At 41.1% G+C, this 17,962-nt stretch overlaps 1 protein-coding gene across 1 annotated transcript in view; it reads left to right on the plus strand.

Moving 5' to 3' along the window:
• cacng3b (calcium channel, voltage-dependent, gamma subunit 3b) overlaps positions 1-17,742 on the plus strand; it is a 40,366-nt gene extending 22,624 nt beyond the window's left edge. Inside the window, exons 2-4 of the mRNA XM_061749884.1 lie at positions 4,576-4,659; positions 7,020-7,160; positions 10,242-17,742. Of these exons, the coding sequence (XP_061605868.1) occupies positions 4,576-4,659; positions 7,020-7,160; positions 10,242-10,747 (731 nt within the window). The 3' untranslated portion in view covers positions 10,748-17,742. The remainder of the gene's footprint in view (positions 1-4,575; positions 4,660-7,019; positions 7,161-10,241) is intronic.
• Positions 17,743-17,962: the final 220 nt, after the last annotated feature.

A 17,962-nucleotide genomic window follows, 5' to 3' on the forward strand; every position in this document is an offset into this window, starting at 1 on the left:
GAGCAGACTTCAATGGTTTGGACACGTCCAGAGGAGAGAGAGTGAGTATATTGGTAGAAGGATGATGAGAATGGAGCTGCCAGGCAAGAGAGCTAGAGGAAGACCAAAGAGAAGGTTGATGGATGTCGTGAGGGAAGACATGATGGCAGTTGGTGTTCGAGAGGAGGATGCAGGAGATAGGCTCTCATGGAAAAGGATGACGCGCTGTGGCGACCCCTAACGGGACAAGCCGAAAGGAAAAGAAGAAGATCTCTGTTGTGAACCTGTCATTGTATAAGTTAAATATTTGAATATTTACATTTTAGCCAAAAGATGAAAAATAGTCCCTGTGTGAAAGAACCTTTGCAAAAAAAAAAAGAATCACACTGCTTTTGGAAATGTCTCAGCCAATTTAAAAGACACTGTAGTTGTGACCTGTTTTAAAACTAGCTCAGTACAACTCTGGGATGAGTGCCAAAAGAATAAAGAAAAATACTGCAACAATTTTTTTCTCAGGCTGGGATTTATTTTCAAGTCTTGTAACAAGAATAACACATTGAGCTCTAAATGGAGCAAGATGAAAAACTGTAAGACACATGAATGATCAAGTATCACAAGTTACTGTATAAATATGGATAAACGTCCTCTCATTCATATCAAAACTATCATTCATATCAAAACTCTATTAATTATAAATATTGAAGACCTGAAATGTGTCAATCGGCGTAACAACCATCAAGCCATGACTCATTTTGCTGGCTTAATCAATTTATGGATGATGTGAAGTACAAGAAACTTTTCATATGCAAATGGATCAGCAGCACATTTCCTCCTGTTCCTCTGCCGTTCAATCCCCAAACCTCTTTCACAAGCACTTCCTCTCTCACCATCCTCCTTCATCTCACCCCCAAACCATCACCTCCCTGTCCCACCGACACCCCTTATCCCCTGTGGCGTTGACCATGTGTGAATGGGACAGGATGATGGGAAGGAATTAAGCCGCATGCAGCGAGCGCGTGCACACATTCACACCTGTGCATGTGGTGAGGGATGCGTGTGTGAGCACTGAAGGACTTCCACAAAGGAGGATGAGTCACTCTCTGGCTCACACGACGCTTGCTCGTAGCATCCGCAGCCCAGTCGATACAACACAAACACACTTTTCCTCCTCACAAACACAAACACACACTATATATATAAATAATCCAAGGGCTTTCACTTACATGCATGATTGATAGTCTTCATGTATCACTTTAATGAGCTTAGTCGGTTTGTGTAGGCACACTTGATGGCTGCTTTAACGTGTGTGTGTGTGTGTCTGTCTGTGTGTTTGGATTCAGAACGGTAATTGTGCATGTGCATGTGTGCGGCAGGCATCATAAGACTTTTCATTAGTGTTTCCCCACAAATGGCCTGAAGGTTACCAGTCCGGTATCTTATGCCATCTCTTTCTCTCTTCTACTGCTGTTTTATTTTTATTTTTTTATCTTTTACGTCTGATCACCCTATGTATGTGTTGTTACGCACATACAGTGGTACTTTGACTTACGAGTTGAATTAGTACAAGCTTGTAGCCCAATTCACTCGTATATCAAATCAGTTTTACCAATTGGAATGAATTTAAATGCCATTAATCCCCTCCAGCCCCCCAAAACAGAGATATGGGCGCTCTTTGATGGCGAGGAACTCAACTCAACGCAACTCTCTGCACAACAAGCATCAATTGGGCAGTAAATAAATTTCCCAATAAGAATAGAATATAACTTTATTGTCACTGTGACAGGCACAGGCTTCAAGTTGTTTAAAGACCCTGTAAAGTGAATTCAAAGATTTATTTCTAAATATGTTGTATGTGTATGAAGATAATTGCTGAAAACATTGTAGTACTGAATTGTTGAGATACAGTATAGAGTTAAACTTTTTTTCAACATTTGACTTGTCCAGATTTTTGGGCCGTGGTTAAAATGAAGCCTTAAGATTCTGGCATGAGGCATGAGCGTCTTCTCGCATCAGTGGTTTTCTGCGGAATTGCGAGTTACTTTGTTTTTATTACAAGGCCCATTTCTACCACTTCACTGTGGAGTTAGCTTTCAAGCTATGCCTACAACCTGAAAAAAATGTATCATCCCTGAATGACAAAATTTACAGAACAGCTTGGCATCGTTACTTAAATTCCCAAGTGTTATGTATTTTGTGTTATCCGGGCTACCGTAATATATCGAATGAAACACAAAGCATTGTGGGTTTTATAATCATTGTTTTGTTAAATCAGGAAATACTATATATAGTACTCAAATATCTGTTGTATCTGTATATATATAAATATATAAATAGTAAAAATAACTACCTATTTTTAAGTACTTGTAATTTATTTCTTACAAGAAATGAGCATGAGAAGAAAGTGTATTGCATGGAGTTTTATTTATAAGTCGTTGGTTTGGTAGGATAGACTTGCTCCTTTCATCATGGAACATACACAAAAGAATTGAGAAAAATATTACAACATGTGAATAAATTATAAGTATTTTAAAATAGGGAGTTACTTTTCAATCACCCTGTATGTATGTATTTGTATATATATATATATATATATATATACATAGAGACCCTTTCCAAAAAAAAATTATAACATGGAAAAGTTTATTTATTTTCATAATTACATTCAAAAGGTTAAACTTTCAAAGATTAGAGCTTCAGGGCTCACAATTTAAACAATTTCAAGTATTTATTTATTTTTACAAAATTAAGAATTCAAAACATTAGAATACTGTGAAGAAATCACCATTTACTTCTCAGTTTTTGTCAAAAAAAAGAAATAAATTAGGGTCATATTAAATCAATCAAAATACGGTACTTTCAAAACAATATGTTAATCTTCAATACTCGGTTGGGAATCCCTTTCCTTTAACCACTGCCTCGATGCGCCGTGGCATTGAGGCAATCAGCCTGTGGGATTGCCTGGGAGTTATGGAAGCCCAGATTTCCTTGAACCTTGCTGTCAGTTCTTCTTTGTTTTTGGGTCTGGTGCCCCTCATTTTCCTCTTGATTATACCCCATAGATTCTCAATGGGGATTAGATCCAGCGAGTTGGCTGGTCAGTCAAGCACTGTGATGGCATGGGCATCAAACCAGTTTTTGGTGCTTCTGGCGGGATGGGCAGGGTCCAGGTCCTGCATTGAAGATGAAATCTGCATCTCCATGCAGGTCCTCAGTAGAAGGAATCATGTCCTCTAAAACATTCTGGTAGACTGTTCCGGTGACCTTGGATTTAAGAAAGCAGAGTTTACCAACACCTGCACTGGACATTGCACCCCAAATCATAACTGACTGTGAATATTTCACACTGGACCTCAAGCAGCTTGGGTTCTGTTCTTCACCCGTCTTCCTCCAAACCCTTGGACCTTGATTCCCGAATGAAAGTCACACTTTACTTTCATTGGAAGAGAGGACCTTGGACCACTGACCGACAGTCCAGTCCTTCTTCTCCTTGGCCCAATTGAGACGCTTCCTACATTGGCTCAGGCTCAGAAGTGGCTTGACCAGAGGAACCCGACAGTTGTAGCCCATCTCCCGGATGCCTCTGAATGTGGTGGTTTTTGAAGCTGTGACTCACGCCTCATTTCACTCTTTCTGTATCTCTGCTAGATTCTTGAATCTTCTCTGTTTTGTAATCTGCTTAAGCCCACGGTCATCTCTTTTGCTGGTGCATCTTCTCCTGCTATATTTTGTCCTTCCATTGATATGCTTGGACACAGAACTCTGTGAACAACCAGCCTCCTTAGCTATGAACTTCTGTGGCTTACCCATCCTATGGAGGGTATCAATGATGGTCTTCTGGACAGTTGTCTGCAGTCTTCCCCATATTGAACCCAACTGAAGCAATTTAATGACACCTGCGGAAACCTGTGCAGGTGCTTTGAGTTTAGGAGGTGATTAGTACGTAACACTCAGTTTAAAACATGTATGGCCTGAAAAATTTGGGCTGATTTCTTCACAGTATTCTAATTTTTTGAATTCCTGATTTCATGGGTTTTATGAGCTGGAAGCCCAAATTATCTAAAAATAAACAAATAAATACTTGAAATTGTTTAAATTGTAGGCCCTGAATCTATAATCTATGAAAGTTTAACTTTTTGAATGGAATTATGGAAATAATAATAATTTCCATGATATTAAATTTTTTTGGAAAGGGTCTGTATGTATATATATTTTTTTCATGTTCCGTATCGCTTATCTTCTATATCCATCCATCCATTTTCTGTACCGCTTATCCTCACGCGGGTCGCGGGCGTGCTGGAGCCTATCCCAGCTATCTTCGGGCGAGAGGCGGTGTACACCCTGGACTGGTCGCCAGCCAATCCTTATCCTCTATATACAGTGTATATGTATACATATATATATATATATAGAGAGAGAGAGAGAGAGAGAGAGAGAGAGAGATTCACCACCGGTGGAAAAGTAAGAAGCTGATGGGATAAAGCCTCCAGTGAAACTGAACACAAATAAAGCCTGGAAGTCAATGCCTATGTTTTACATACAGTTAATGGCAATTTAAACAAATGCTGTTTCACAAACACTCCTGTTCTCCCTCTCCAGGAACCTTCCGAGGTGTGTGTAAGAAGATTGATCACTTTCCAGAGGATGCTGACTATGAGGCTGATGCTGCTGAATACCTACTGCGTACGTTTATTAATAATCACACATCACATTCCACCATGCTTAGTCATAACAATGTTCAACTGTTATAAGCATCTAATTTCCTTTTTAGTCTATAACTTTCTCTCAGAGGGGCAGACATTTTTTTTTATTTTTGTTAATTTTATTACCCAGTGAAATCTCAGATAGGAATGCTTTGTTTGCATTCAACATTAAAAATATGTGTACAATAGCAGTTTCTGATACTTTGCTGGAGGAGAAAGTAATTATGATATCATAATATTATCATAATATCCTATATCAAAATAATCATGAGAATACCTAGGGTTGGCAACTAAAAGCAAAGGACATACTGTATCTAAGCCTGACAGGCCTGCTGTACTTGCAATCACTGATTGGACAGTCGTTGTTTGAGGCAGCATGGATCAACAACATCAATGCGCTGAAGAGATGGATAGACCACTCTCGTGCTACCTTGGCTGAGATAAATGAATATTCTTTTCTACTTTTTTCCCTGCAAGGTGGAAGATTCTGCTTGGGAGAGATGCATAACCTGAGTGCAAGTGATATAACCAGCGTACAGGCTTTCATCAATAACTATAGTTTGTTAGAAAAAAAATGAAAAACGACCCTGTTATTCCCTCATACATCCATAAAAGTATTAGGCAAGAAAATGGTAGAGGATGTTTTTTTTCCTCTGATTGTAAACATTGGAAAGATGGATGGCAAGGAAAATATTAACAGCAACAGAGGGATGGAAAAAAAGAAACAAATTCAGCTAGAGCTTCTTTTTTCATTGCTGCACTGAACACGGAGCAACATCCCCAGAGCCTGCCAATTCGAACACAAGCCTGAGAGCTGGCCAGCCAATAGGAAGCCAAGACCTAATGACCGTCATTTCATTCAGCCCAGGGGTGTGGGCCAAAAGGGCGTGGCCTGTATGCTTAACCGCACAACATCATTGGTTACCGCCCTTTCAGGAATGCTCGTCATGTTTTGTAACAATACAGTACAATACAATAAAATACTTTTTGTACAGGTATTTTTTCCACATATCAGCTTTCAACACAACCCAGTCCACTATGACAGGCTGTTTGCAGCAAATCTTCAATATGCCATCACATTAAGTGCACATATGGGGTCCTAACAAAATATTTCTCATTATTTGGCCTGCATATGTGTCTTTGACACTCTCCATCTGTCTTGTTTTTCATCCATGTTTCTTCTCTCTTTGCTCTGTTTTAACATGTTTAAGTTTCTAGCTCTGCCGAGCTTGTTGTGTGGGCTCCATTTTCACCGATATATCGCTGCCTTTCAGGGGTTTCGATGGAAACAATGGCATTAATGAGTTGAAACGATTAGTCAACTTTTCGAGAAGTCAACTGTACTACTACGCATCGACGTTTAAAGCTTGAAGTGAAGCTCCATCTTCATTGCCAAAATGTGATGTCCAAAAATGCAGGGGTAACAACTGTGTGCTAACGACAATTTTAATCACCAAAAACGTTGTATGATACAGCACCCCCACCATCATCACGACACTTGCTTTTGTTGCTTTACAAAACTGTGAGTGACTTGTCACTATACGGCTGGCATACGCTACCAGCATGCGCAAATACTTTACCAAAGATTAGACCGGTAGCACAGTTACTTGCAAACTATGCAAGTTTAGCCTCAAATACAGTGGTGCCTTGAGATACGAGTGACTCTACTTCTGAATTTTTGGAGCTATGAGCCGTCATTGGGCAATTTTTGTGCTTTGACTTGTGAGAATAAATCTGAGATACAAGCGTTGTACGGGCAGTGAACTCAAATTCACACATTTCACAATAAGTAGCACTTTGGCAAATAGTGAACAATTCATCAAGAGGCTACAAGCTGTTTGATGCCATTTCCAGTTTAAATAAGTTTACTATCAAACTAAACAAAAAAAGAGAATTACACCTTGTGTATTTACAACACGCTATGCTATGGAACACAAGATGAGACCGGCCGGCTCATTGAAGAGAAACATTCAGCCTCCTAATAATTACAGCAACTACATTCAACATAACGGTAAGTTGTATTATTAGTCATTTGTTTTTATTTGTCTCTATAACGGTCCATCAAAATATCTCTTCACGTGAAACCATTCCGGAGTGCAAAAAAGGTTGGGGACTGCAGTACTGTGCTGAAAAAACATCAAAAACATCAACTCTACTTTCATTCAGCGCTGTCTCCAAGTTGTTCAACACCGAGCATTAAGTTTGAAAAGTACCTCAGGGCGGTCACTTGTGTGCTGTTTATAGGTGAAGGCATTGTGACATCCATTGCTGCTATTTTGGTAATCTGTTTCGTGTGACTGCCAAATTTCCTAAAGCAAACAGCTTGTTTTAACCTAACAGGTGCAGTGCGTGCCTCCAGTATCTTCCCCATCATGAGTGTGGGTCTGCTGTTCTTGGGAGGACTCTGTGTAGCCGCCAGTGAGTTTTATCGCAGCCGCCACAATGTCATCCTCAGCGCAGGAATCTTCTTTGTCTCCGCAGGTCAGTGTGCACTGAAAATGTGTCTCTAAAGTGGCATAAAGTAGATTTGGTCGTTACAATAAGAAGGATCTTTTACACTCTACACATTTTTGGTTTTCTTGCTTCAAATCTCTTTTCATGTTGCATTTTTTGTGACGTTCATTTCCTGTTCTGGCGTTAAAATCAAAACAGCAAAACATCCATCCATCCATTTTCTTTTACCGCTAAGCCTCACTAGGGTCGCGGGCTGCTGGAGCCTATCCCAGCTATCTTTGGGCGGGAGGCGGGATACACCCTGAACCGATCGCCAGCCAATCGCAGGGCACATATAAACAAACAACCATTCACACTCACATTCACACGTACGGGCAATTTAGAGTCTTCAATCAACCTACTTCGCATGTTTACAAATCCTGAAAAGAAGGCGCTTAGTTGAAGCCACATATCTGCTCTTTCATATTTAATTACATATTCAAACATCAATGCGCATGTGTGTGTGTGTGTGTGTGTGTGTGTGTGTGTGTGTGTGTGATGCTGGAGACAGCCACATACAGTAGATTAAGCAGGTCCATCCATCCATCCATCCATTTTCTGAGCTGCTTCTCACTAGGGTCGTGGGCGTGCTGGAGCCAATCCCAGCTATCAACGGGCAGGAGGCGGGGTACACCCTGAACTGGTTGCCAGCCAATCGCAGGGCACATACAAACAAACAACCATTCGCACTCACATTCACACCTACGGGCAATTTAGAGTTGTCAATTAACCTACCATGCATGCTTTTGGGATGTGGGAGGAAACCGGAGTGCCCGGAGAAAACCCACACAGGCACAGGGTGAACATGTAAACTCCACACAGGCGGGGCCAGGGATTGAACCCAGAACTGTGAGGCAGACGCTCTAACCAGTCGTCCACCGTGCTGTTACTAAGCAGGTCCAGTCTCTTATAATTTATATTTGTTGAGGATCACATTGGACTGCAAGCTCACAGAGGAGGTCTGTGGAGTCAGATTGTGGCGATTGGACACAGCAGCCAAATTGAGATTTGAAGCACGCGATGATACAGTCGCACATCATCAGCCCCTGACTCTAGACACATAGGATATCTCATAAACACACATACACACACACACACACATCTGCTCTTGCCCCCGACACACAAAGAGGGCTGTAATTGCTGTTCAGTGCGATGTGGAGGGCTCCACTGGGGTTTTGTAGTAAATTCTTGAGGCCAAATTGGTAATTATTTACCACAAAAGTGTGGCGCTGATTGTGGTTAATTACAGCCAGCTAATTGTCCCCATTCTGTACGTTCCACCACACTGCATGAGCACTGTATTCTGGACTAATGATATGGAATAGGAGAGACCAGCTGTGTGTGTGTGTGTGTGTGTGTGTGTGTGTGTGTGTGTGTGTGTAAGTTTGTGCGTGTGTGTGAGTGTGTGTGTGTGTGTACGTGTGTGTGCGCGCTTCACAACCACTCTCCTTCACATATTTGTCGGCTGCATTTGTTTTGACTGGCTGTCCATCAGTTCCCTCAGTTTACTTTTTACTCTCAACAGTATTTGTATTTAAATCATCATGTTTTATTCTAAAGATTTCTATAAATCTAAACTATTTTAGCATAATTAATTAATTAATTAATTAGAGCATGTTTTGTTTGTGGCGGCACGGTGGCCGACTGGTTAGAGCGTCAGCCTCACAGTTCTGAGGACCCGGGTTCAATCCCTGGCCCCGCCTGTGTGGAGTTTGCATGTTCTCCCCGTGCCTGCGTGGGTTTTCTCCGGGTACTCCGGTTTCCTCCCACATCCCAAAAACATGCATTAATTGGAGACTCTAAATTGCCCGTAGGCATGACTGTGAGTGCGAATGGTTGTTTGTTCGTATGTGCCCTGCGATTGGCTGGCAACCAGTTCAGGGTGTACCCCGCCTCCTGCCCGATGACAGCTGGGATAGGCTCCAGCACGCCCGCGACCCTAGTGAGGAGAAGCGGCTCAGAAAATGGATGGATGGATGGATGTTTTGTTTGTATGAAATTTCTTGTTTACAGTACGATCGCTTTCTTTATTTTTCTGATTTCAATTAAATTTGCAATTTCAGAAGCTGTGAAATTAAACCAATTTAAATAGAATGACAGTTGGCATAATTTTGACATCATTAAATATAATTAATGTTTTTGAACAAACCTCCCATTGATAACAGTATTTTTTTTACATAAACAAACTTAAAAATGTACTGTTCCAAATTATTATGCACAACAGACTTTCAAGACATGTTTTAAAGAACTAAAAATAGTCATTTATTGGATTTGCAGCATTAGGAGGTCATATTTACTGAAATCATAACAAGTCAAGTTACATGTTGGTATAGTAGGACCGCTTATTTGATAGCAGTCCCACAATTCTTACATCCATTAAACTTGTGAGTTTTTGGAGTTCCTGCTTGAATTTCTTTGAGATGTATTGTCACGCTTTAAGATGTTTTTGTTAATGAAAGAATGATTCTTCTTTTGGAACCATGGAAGAAAGTGATCAGTTAGAAAGTCCACATACATTTCAGAGGTCATTTTCACACCGTGAAGGGGCCTCTAAAATAAAATGCATGCACCGCCAGTCCGCCACTCCTTACTAACTTAGCAGCCTTGTTGGGACATGGTGGACTTCCACCAACCATCCACGACTCCATCCGTCTGGACCATCCAGTCAGTGGACAATCACCTACTGCAAGTTATACCTCTGCATCATTTGCTGCTATGGGCATAAAAGGAGAAAAAATCATGTTGTGGCCCCCATCCTCTCCTGACCGCAACCCTATTGAGATCGTTGAGGGTGGTATGCAGTTCACATCCAAACTGCAGCTCTGGGAGGTTAATCTGACATCCTGCAAAGCAATTCAAGCAGAAATTCCCCCAAAACTCAAATTGTACATATTATATTTCTGTGATACAGCAGGAATTTTTTGCGAGAGATAGACATCTGCGATATAGCGGGGGCGCAATTGATGGAGCACGATATAGCAGGGGAAAAGCTGCAATGGTTAAAATAAGACTACCCTAAAATCCCCTCAAAAGTTGTGCTGATCAGATATATTTGTTTTTTCCTTCCAGGCCTCAGTAACATCATTGGAATTATTGTCTATATTTCGGCCAACTCAGGGGACCCGGGACAAAGTGACAGCAAGAAGTCCTACTCCTACGGCTGGTCGTTCTACTTTGGGGCGCTATCCTTCATAATGGCAGAAATGGTGGGTGTGCTGGCTGTGCACATGTTCATTGAGAAGCACCGAAAGCAGCGGGCCAAGTCCCGCACCGAGCTCATCAAGAAGTCCGCCTTCAGCCGCATCCCCTCCTATCGTTACCGCTTCCGGCGCCGCTCCAGTGTCCGCTCGTCTGAGGTTCCCAGCCGTGATGCCTCGCCACTGGGGAAAGTTGGCTACACAGGGCCCGGCGCCTCTGAGATGCCGATGTACACGCTGAACCCACGCGAGGCGGGCAACGCCGCCACCAAATCCGGCCTAGCCGGGCTGCTCAACTCTGAGAGGGATTTCCTCCAGAGTAGCACGCTCACTAAAGACTACACAAAGGACCCCAACCGCAGGACCACGCCTGTCTGAGAGGTGTTCCCTGTAGATATTAACCAATCACAGTAGCAAAGAGGAGGAGGCTGAGAGAGGGAGTGCTCACTGAAGCAGGCAGGGGACACACGGGGTTAAAAGGGAATGGTGGGTACTGGGGCATCCGAAATACCTTGACTGTGAACTGTGAACTTTTAGCCTTTGAACTGTGAATCCTGAGCCCAGTGAGCATTTCAGTGTGTGTAGCACGAGCCGTTTGAATGGAGAATTTTTTTCCCATCTCCAACCTCATGTTTCTGTAGTTGGCACATTCATTCATTCTGTTTATGATCAGCTTCTATTCATGAATTGGCTTTTTGGGATTTTTCCATCTCGAGTGGTTTGCTATTTTGGCAGATTCTCCTAAAAGATGAATGAAACGTGAACCGGAGAAAGGGGGGAGGGTAGGACATCTGTCCTTCTTTGGTAGCAGATCAGTCAGATGAGTGCAGTATTCTATTTTCAGTTCAGCTGACTTCAAAATATCAATGACGGATGCATTTGTCCGTGTATATGTACAGGTATATGCTGTATGCTCCTTTTGGATTGCTTTAATCATGGACTAGCTTCTGTCATGACAGACATACTGTACTGAAGGTGAATTGAGTTCATCCCTGGTGACAAACCTCCTTTTTTAGCTGACCGCTGGTCAGTTGTTTGTTTGTTGCGGGTGTCATCACCTTTAGATGGTCATTTTTAGATCATTGGTGCTTCCTTATACTTCTTTATTTTCTCTATTTATTTCTTCACCAAAAAAAAGATTTGTCTGTTCATTTTTCACCCACCACTTTTGATCTGTGCTGCTCACTTCACCTCTTCATTCTCGCTACCTTTCACCCTCTCTTTTCCACACTAGTCTTCCATCTGTGCCGCTGATAGACTTGCTGCATTGAGGAACCTGTGAAAGAGAGGAGACCACTTAGCTGTGAATATGGTTCTAGACAGAGCCATAAAGACATTAAACAGGGACGGAAATGCTCGCCCACTACCTCCTGCTGAATATCGTTCAACAATTTTGTCTAAAGTCTCTGTTGTGCATTGGCGGAAGGAATTGGTATGTGGCACGCGATGTAAAGCAGACCGGAGAGTAGTACCGTGCATTATTCAGAGGGTTTGTGCTCCATCCATTGATGTGTCAGTCACAGCCTTCCCTTCTTCCTTAGGTCCCATACATGTGCATTGACTGTATGCACGTATACAGTACAAACACACGTCTTCTATCTGTGACCTCCACAAACGTGTGTTCAAACACAGAACACATCACACCAATACATCTCCATATGTCTCCCTCGTAACACTTAAATACTCACTTAAATATACTGCATGTTGCTGTCACGGGATAATAGAAAGACACCGACACATCTGCATTATCATTTCAGTGTCAGCTCAGCTTTTCAATTTAGCAGGATCGGAGTTTGCCAAGCATGATTTGATGTGATTTATAGCAGAAAAACGCTGTAGACACATATGCTGTACAGGGGCCATTTATTTTGGTACACCTGAAGGCATTGACAAGCAGGGACGGCGGTGGTCGACAATTTCAAAACAAACACGTAAAATAACTCAGTTTACAATATTGAAAAACATTTATCTGCGGTATTTTCCCATCCACTCACTGTATGTGGTTTACACTGTATGAAGCTTCAGTCTATCGTGGCCTGCTGGGTTGTGTTTGTAAAAGGCTTAAACTGTATGTTGATCTGGTCCAAAGAAAGATGCAAATATACAGCATTTTATACCGCTAACACATATTGTCTGGTTCCGCGAGATTTTTATCAAATCACCAGACAACACCTGAACACATCCCGCAACAGGGAGGAGGGGGGCTGTGAATGATACCGCAAAATTTCAGCATCAGAGCTGTAACAGTAGAGTCAGGATTTGTCGGCCTTTGCCTTTTACGCTGAACCCAGCGAAGCGGGATATTGGCGCAATTGTGTGTTTTCACGCAGCGTCAGAGTAACCCACAATCAGATAATTACATGTGTGACGCCGTCAGCGTCGGATTTACGTATAAAATACTGTACTGCGCGCAGAGACAGTCGCTTTCAAAATAACAGGACAGGGATATGACGGCATTTCTACATTCCCTTACACACAGGAGCCGCTTTGCCATTTATTCAGTATCCTACTAGTGTGCTAAATTGTCCATGCTATAGTACTCTCTTTGTCCCTAATTGTCAATTCAGCTTTTTAGTAGAAGACTTGGTCTTCCAAGTGATGTTTTTTACACTACTGCCTTCCACTACTCTGACATTTCTGCGCAATAGTAAAAAGAGTAGGGCACGCTACTAGAACAACTACATGTTACTAGTAAGGCAAAACTTTGCCCTAGCCAACAAATGTGTGCTACTAGTAATACTAGTTATGTAAAATTCCAGTTGTTAACTTCTAGCATTTCTCTAGTTGCACAAGTAGCACACAGATGTCAACGCATGCACAGTTTTGCCTCACTACAAATGTAGTTGTTTTACTAGTGCACCCTAGTAATTCTAGTGTGCTGAAATGTCATACAGCAGTGGAACAAACTTTGCTACTAGTCCACCCTAGTTGTTCTACTAGTGCGCCTGAGTCATTCACTGAGCAACGCGGCAGAAACCGACTGAACTGTCTTGTCACGCAGTGCGTGGGGTCTACCACTGGTTTTCTTGAGTGGCCGACAGTCGGCCACCGGCTTTGCTGTGATTCAAAATTTGAATCGCCAGTGCATGATGTTGCCACATCGCAAATGTAACAGCCAATCAAAAATGCGCTTTCACGCACACACACAAAATATGTTTCCAGATTTTAAACGTGAGACCCAGCCAGCCACTGTGGCGCTGCCAAGCCGTATCAGAATCATAGCCATCTTTATTTAGCCAAGTATGTCCAAAAAACACACAAGGAATTTGTCTCCGTTAGTTGAAGTACAGTATATACAATATGTATTCTGTATTTTCTGTTTTACAGTAATAATTAACTATAATTTATTATGTCCCCTTGGCTAGAAAGCAAATCGTGGCATCTCTGTCATCGAAATCCACAGGTGCATCAGTGGATTGGGAGCTCAATCATTGCCAACAGTCTCTCAAAATATCAACACTCTTATTATTCTTGCCCGTTTCCTCTTTTGTGGCCATCCGTTTCTTACTTGACAATCACGCCATGTTTTTGTGGTTCAATAAAAAAAATAATACCATACAGTATGTTTAATGTGAAGCCTCAAAAGCCAATACAGGGTTGCAGTTTTTCCATTGCAGCTTGACAGTAGTTGTCCGGTACTTAATCACTTGGTGACTGGCGAAAAGTCAGCAACTGTTGTTTTCTTGCAATGGTCCACTTAGTGGCATTTGTTCGCATCACACTGTGTGCGACAGGCCTTAGTTGTTCTACTAATGAACTGAATTGTCTTACTAGTGAGGACAAAGCGCATACGTGTACATCGAAAATTCAATGTATTAGTAGGATACTGAATAAATGCTCAAATCGCTTTCCGTTCTGACGCCAACTCTAAAGGCAGATTATTCCCGCAATGCCTTTTTGCCCCATTTCGTGTTAGTGCCGTTCATACAGAAAATCAAAAAATGTTTGCGTCTGAAAGGGCGTACATCCATAAAATTAATTGAAATTGATTTAGCAAGAATGTGAGTAGCTTATAGAATGGCTACAAACTAAAAATTCTATGAGTAACGAGAGTGTGAAATTCATATTATTATTTTTTTCGCTTACTTATATACTTCGCTTGATCAGCATTGCACTGTTTTATAAGAATAAAACAAGGCTAAGCAGTTTTGGGACAGCTAATTACCTTGATATAGAAAGATGTGCAACACTCCCCATAGAGAGCATTTTGGCATGTCCTTGTGGCGGCTATCCTTCACATGTAAATATTAATTTTACAACATCAGCAGTTGTCATGGACTGTGAAAGGGAAAATGTGCTTTTCTCTTAAGCAAGGGCTTTTAATTTTTAAAGAAGCGGAGCACACAAGGGCTTTCTATGCTCGGCGTTGCACCAACATTGTTCGAAGGGTGTTAAATGGATGGGATTGATGCGCGAACGCGGGAAGACAAGGAAAAGTACATTTGCACGGGAACAAGCGTTTATAAACCAGCTCGAATAGCTAACAAGCAACATGGTGTCTGAGTAGCGTTCCAGAAAAGAGTACTCACCGGGCCACATTCGCTACAACTGAGCCTTGACAAGATGTTTTTCTCTATATTTAGAGTAGGCAACTTTTCAAAGTAGTTAGAGTCAAAGGATTAAACCTTACGCACACGTAGGATAGCAATGTACCTGATCAAAATGTTGTTTATCATACCTGGTGCCAAATATTACTGAAAATAGTTCCTCCAGTCGGCTTATCATTTAGACTTACCTGTGGTAGCAGTGTAGCTGGTCATCAGGGCCCCCTCACATCCGCGCAGGGGTCCGTCAAGGGTCATTCATAAGCCATGTCAAAACTGACAACTCAAACAATGCATATGCCACATATCCATCTGTTTCCAGCGCTTCCATTGCTCTACAGTACACCTCAAATTGCACCCTGAACGCCACACTGCTCCTTGTAAGACAGTTTACTGGGTGCCCCTTGAGGCCTGCCATCTTACTTGTACTGTCACACAGCTTTGACTGGGTATAAACAAATAACTGTTATTAAGTAATGCTATATATTCTATTCTAAAGGTGCCACTGTGTGGAGGATGACAACCTCTGTCACATATTTATTAATCTATTGATGGTTGGGGCACTGGGTGTGACTGATGGGTCAGATTTGGGGATCTGGGATGGTTGTCTGTGTATATTAATCTACTTTGATGTTCTCCTTTAATGCTGATTGATTCACATGTGCAGCCTCTGATAGAGACTAACTGATTTAGAAGTTGGAGAGAGCCTCTCTCTCACACTATTAAATTTGTTAGTCAGTGGGACGATCAACACAATACACACTTAACAACACTTAAATGGGTTACTATACTTTCGAGGACTTACTGATCATTTCTGTCCACCACAAAAGCTTCATGAAAGTAGATATGATCGATAATGTAATTAACGCCAATGCAATAGTCTGTAAAGATATGCCTCAAAATGACTAAAAATATCGTATTTGCTCATATAGTGGCTGGAAGAGTTTATTTACTCAACTGCAGAGAGTACTAGTTGTCCATTAGTGGGAGGGTTTTAATTTTGTATTTTTCTAATGATTGTTTTTCATGATTAAATAATGTTACTCAACTAAAGTTAAAAATCGCAATATAACGGCAGCACTTTCACTTTGAACTCCGCCATAAACTTCAGCCTTACAGTTGCCATATCTATCCTCCATCTGGGTTCATGTGTTGTCTTAATTACGTCTACATACAGTAGTTACAACAACTTATTAGCGCCACCGAAGGGGAAAAATAGCTCTTATTTAATAAATCCACGATTTATACGATGCACCAGTGATGAATCATTATAACCACGGAGGGTGCTATTTTAGGAAATGCGGTATTAACTATCCTTTTTTTGTGTGTGTGTGTCAAAAATGTTTACACTTCACATACAACATTGTACCACGTGGTTTTCCTCTATTGTCCTCGTAAGTATAGCAATGCAAATGTACGACACACAACTAACATTGGTTAATGGCCAAAAAACAACATCAACCACACAATCAGTAATGGAAAAAAAACAGTGAATTCATGAGATGATTTTCTTTAGGGGACAAACAACTTTTAAAAAGTAACTTGAGCCAGTTAATCAAACACAGTGGAGCATTTTGTTCTCAGAAATGGCAACAAATATGCTACGAACTCTATCTACACTTTGCTATTACAAACACACTCAAATACTTGTGAGGAGGACTTATGTGCCTGCATGTTTGTGTATGTGTGTGTGCGTGTGTTCATATCAACAAGTGTGTATGTGTGTGTGCAGCTCGCCTCTCCTCACTTGTACACGGAGTGCCTGCCTTGTCCTGCCTTCAGACAGCTCCCAGATCAGCCGAGAGGCTTTTCCAGTGTGACGTCCTACAGCTAATTACGCGTATATTTCCTAGAAACAACATTGATAGGCAATTCTGATATTTAGTGAGTACGTTGTTGAATGTCTGAATGTTGTGTTTATGATTGCTAAATGTACTCCTCACATGTACCCTGTCATTGTGGTTGATTCTGGACTGGCAGAGGGGTGTTTTATCAGGGTGGAAAACAATGTGTGGTTACCCTAATGACCGTTGGTCTTGAATCGACACACATGGTTGTAGACTGTTGTTTCTCATTCTTTGTTATCTTTCCCAAGAATGACTGTGTTTATGTGTGTGTTTGTGTGTATGTGTGTGGCTCATGAGGTAGAGAAGCCATCTGCGGGTTTGCTCCCCATCCAGACTCTGAAGCCCTGATTACTCCCGATGACCACAATTACGGTTGTATAAAAGCATTTTTAACACTTGTACTTCCAATTCAGATTAAAATTCTGTTGTTAATGTTGAAAGATGCAGAGATGCAATCTCCATGAAAAGAATTCATAGTGAAGCCATTCCTAAACAGTCCTTTTTGATGCCTTTCCGGTGTTATTTCTTTCATTTTAAATGTATTCTTTTGACAAGGGAGCAATTACAATGTGTTTTTATTATGGTTTTGCCTCAAGCCCTGTGCTCACTGTTGTTTACACGCAGAACATTTCCGTGGCTCTTTACGCTTGACTGACCAAGGATGAAAGACTCCAAATTACAGGGTGTGTTACCAAGCTTCGACCATCAGGTGCGTTCAAGTGGCATCTTGGATAAATTGTTGACATTGTAGCAAATCACATGTTGATGGATCCTCTGCCTCAACCAAGGTGTTTGCTTGAAATAATAGTCTGCCAAGAATCAGATCAGATTTCTTCAAATGTTTTTGAACAATTCCTTCAGACTGTTATCTAACAAAGCCATCCCCTCAAAAGGCTACTTTGACTATAATGTAATCAAGAATGCAATGACAGGCAGCGTAACCAATAAAACTATGTATGGGGTGTGTGTGTGTGTGTGTGTGTGTGTGTGTATATATATATATATATATATATATATATATATATATATATATATACATATATATATATATACACATATATATATATATATATATATATATACATATATATATATATATATATATATATATATATATATATATATACACACACACACACACACACACACACACACACACACATATATATATGAATGATTATAATTGTTACCTGGACTAACAT

Source organism: Phyllopteryx taeniolatus, chromosome 16, assembly GCF_024500385.1.
Source record: "Phyllopteryx taeniolatus isolate TA_2022b chromosome 16, UOR_Ptae_1.2, whole genome shotgun sequence".
NCBI classification, from domain to species: domain Eukaryota; kingdom Metazoa; phylum Chordata; class Actinopteri; order Syngnathiformes; family Syngnathidae; genus Phyllopteryx; species Phyllopteryx taeniolatus.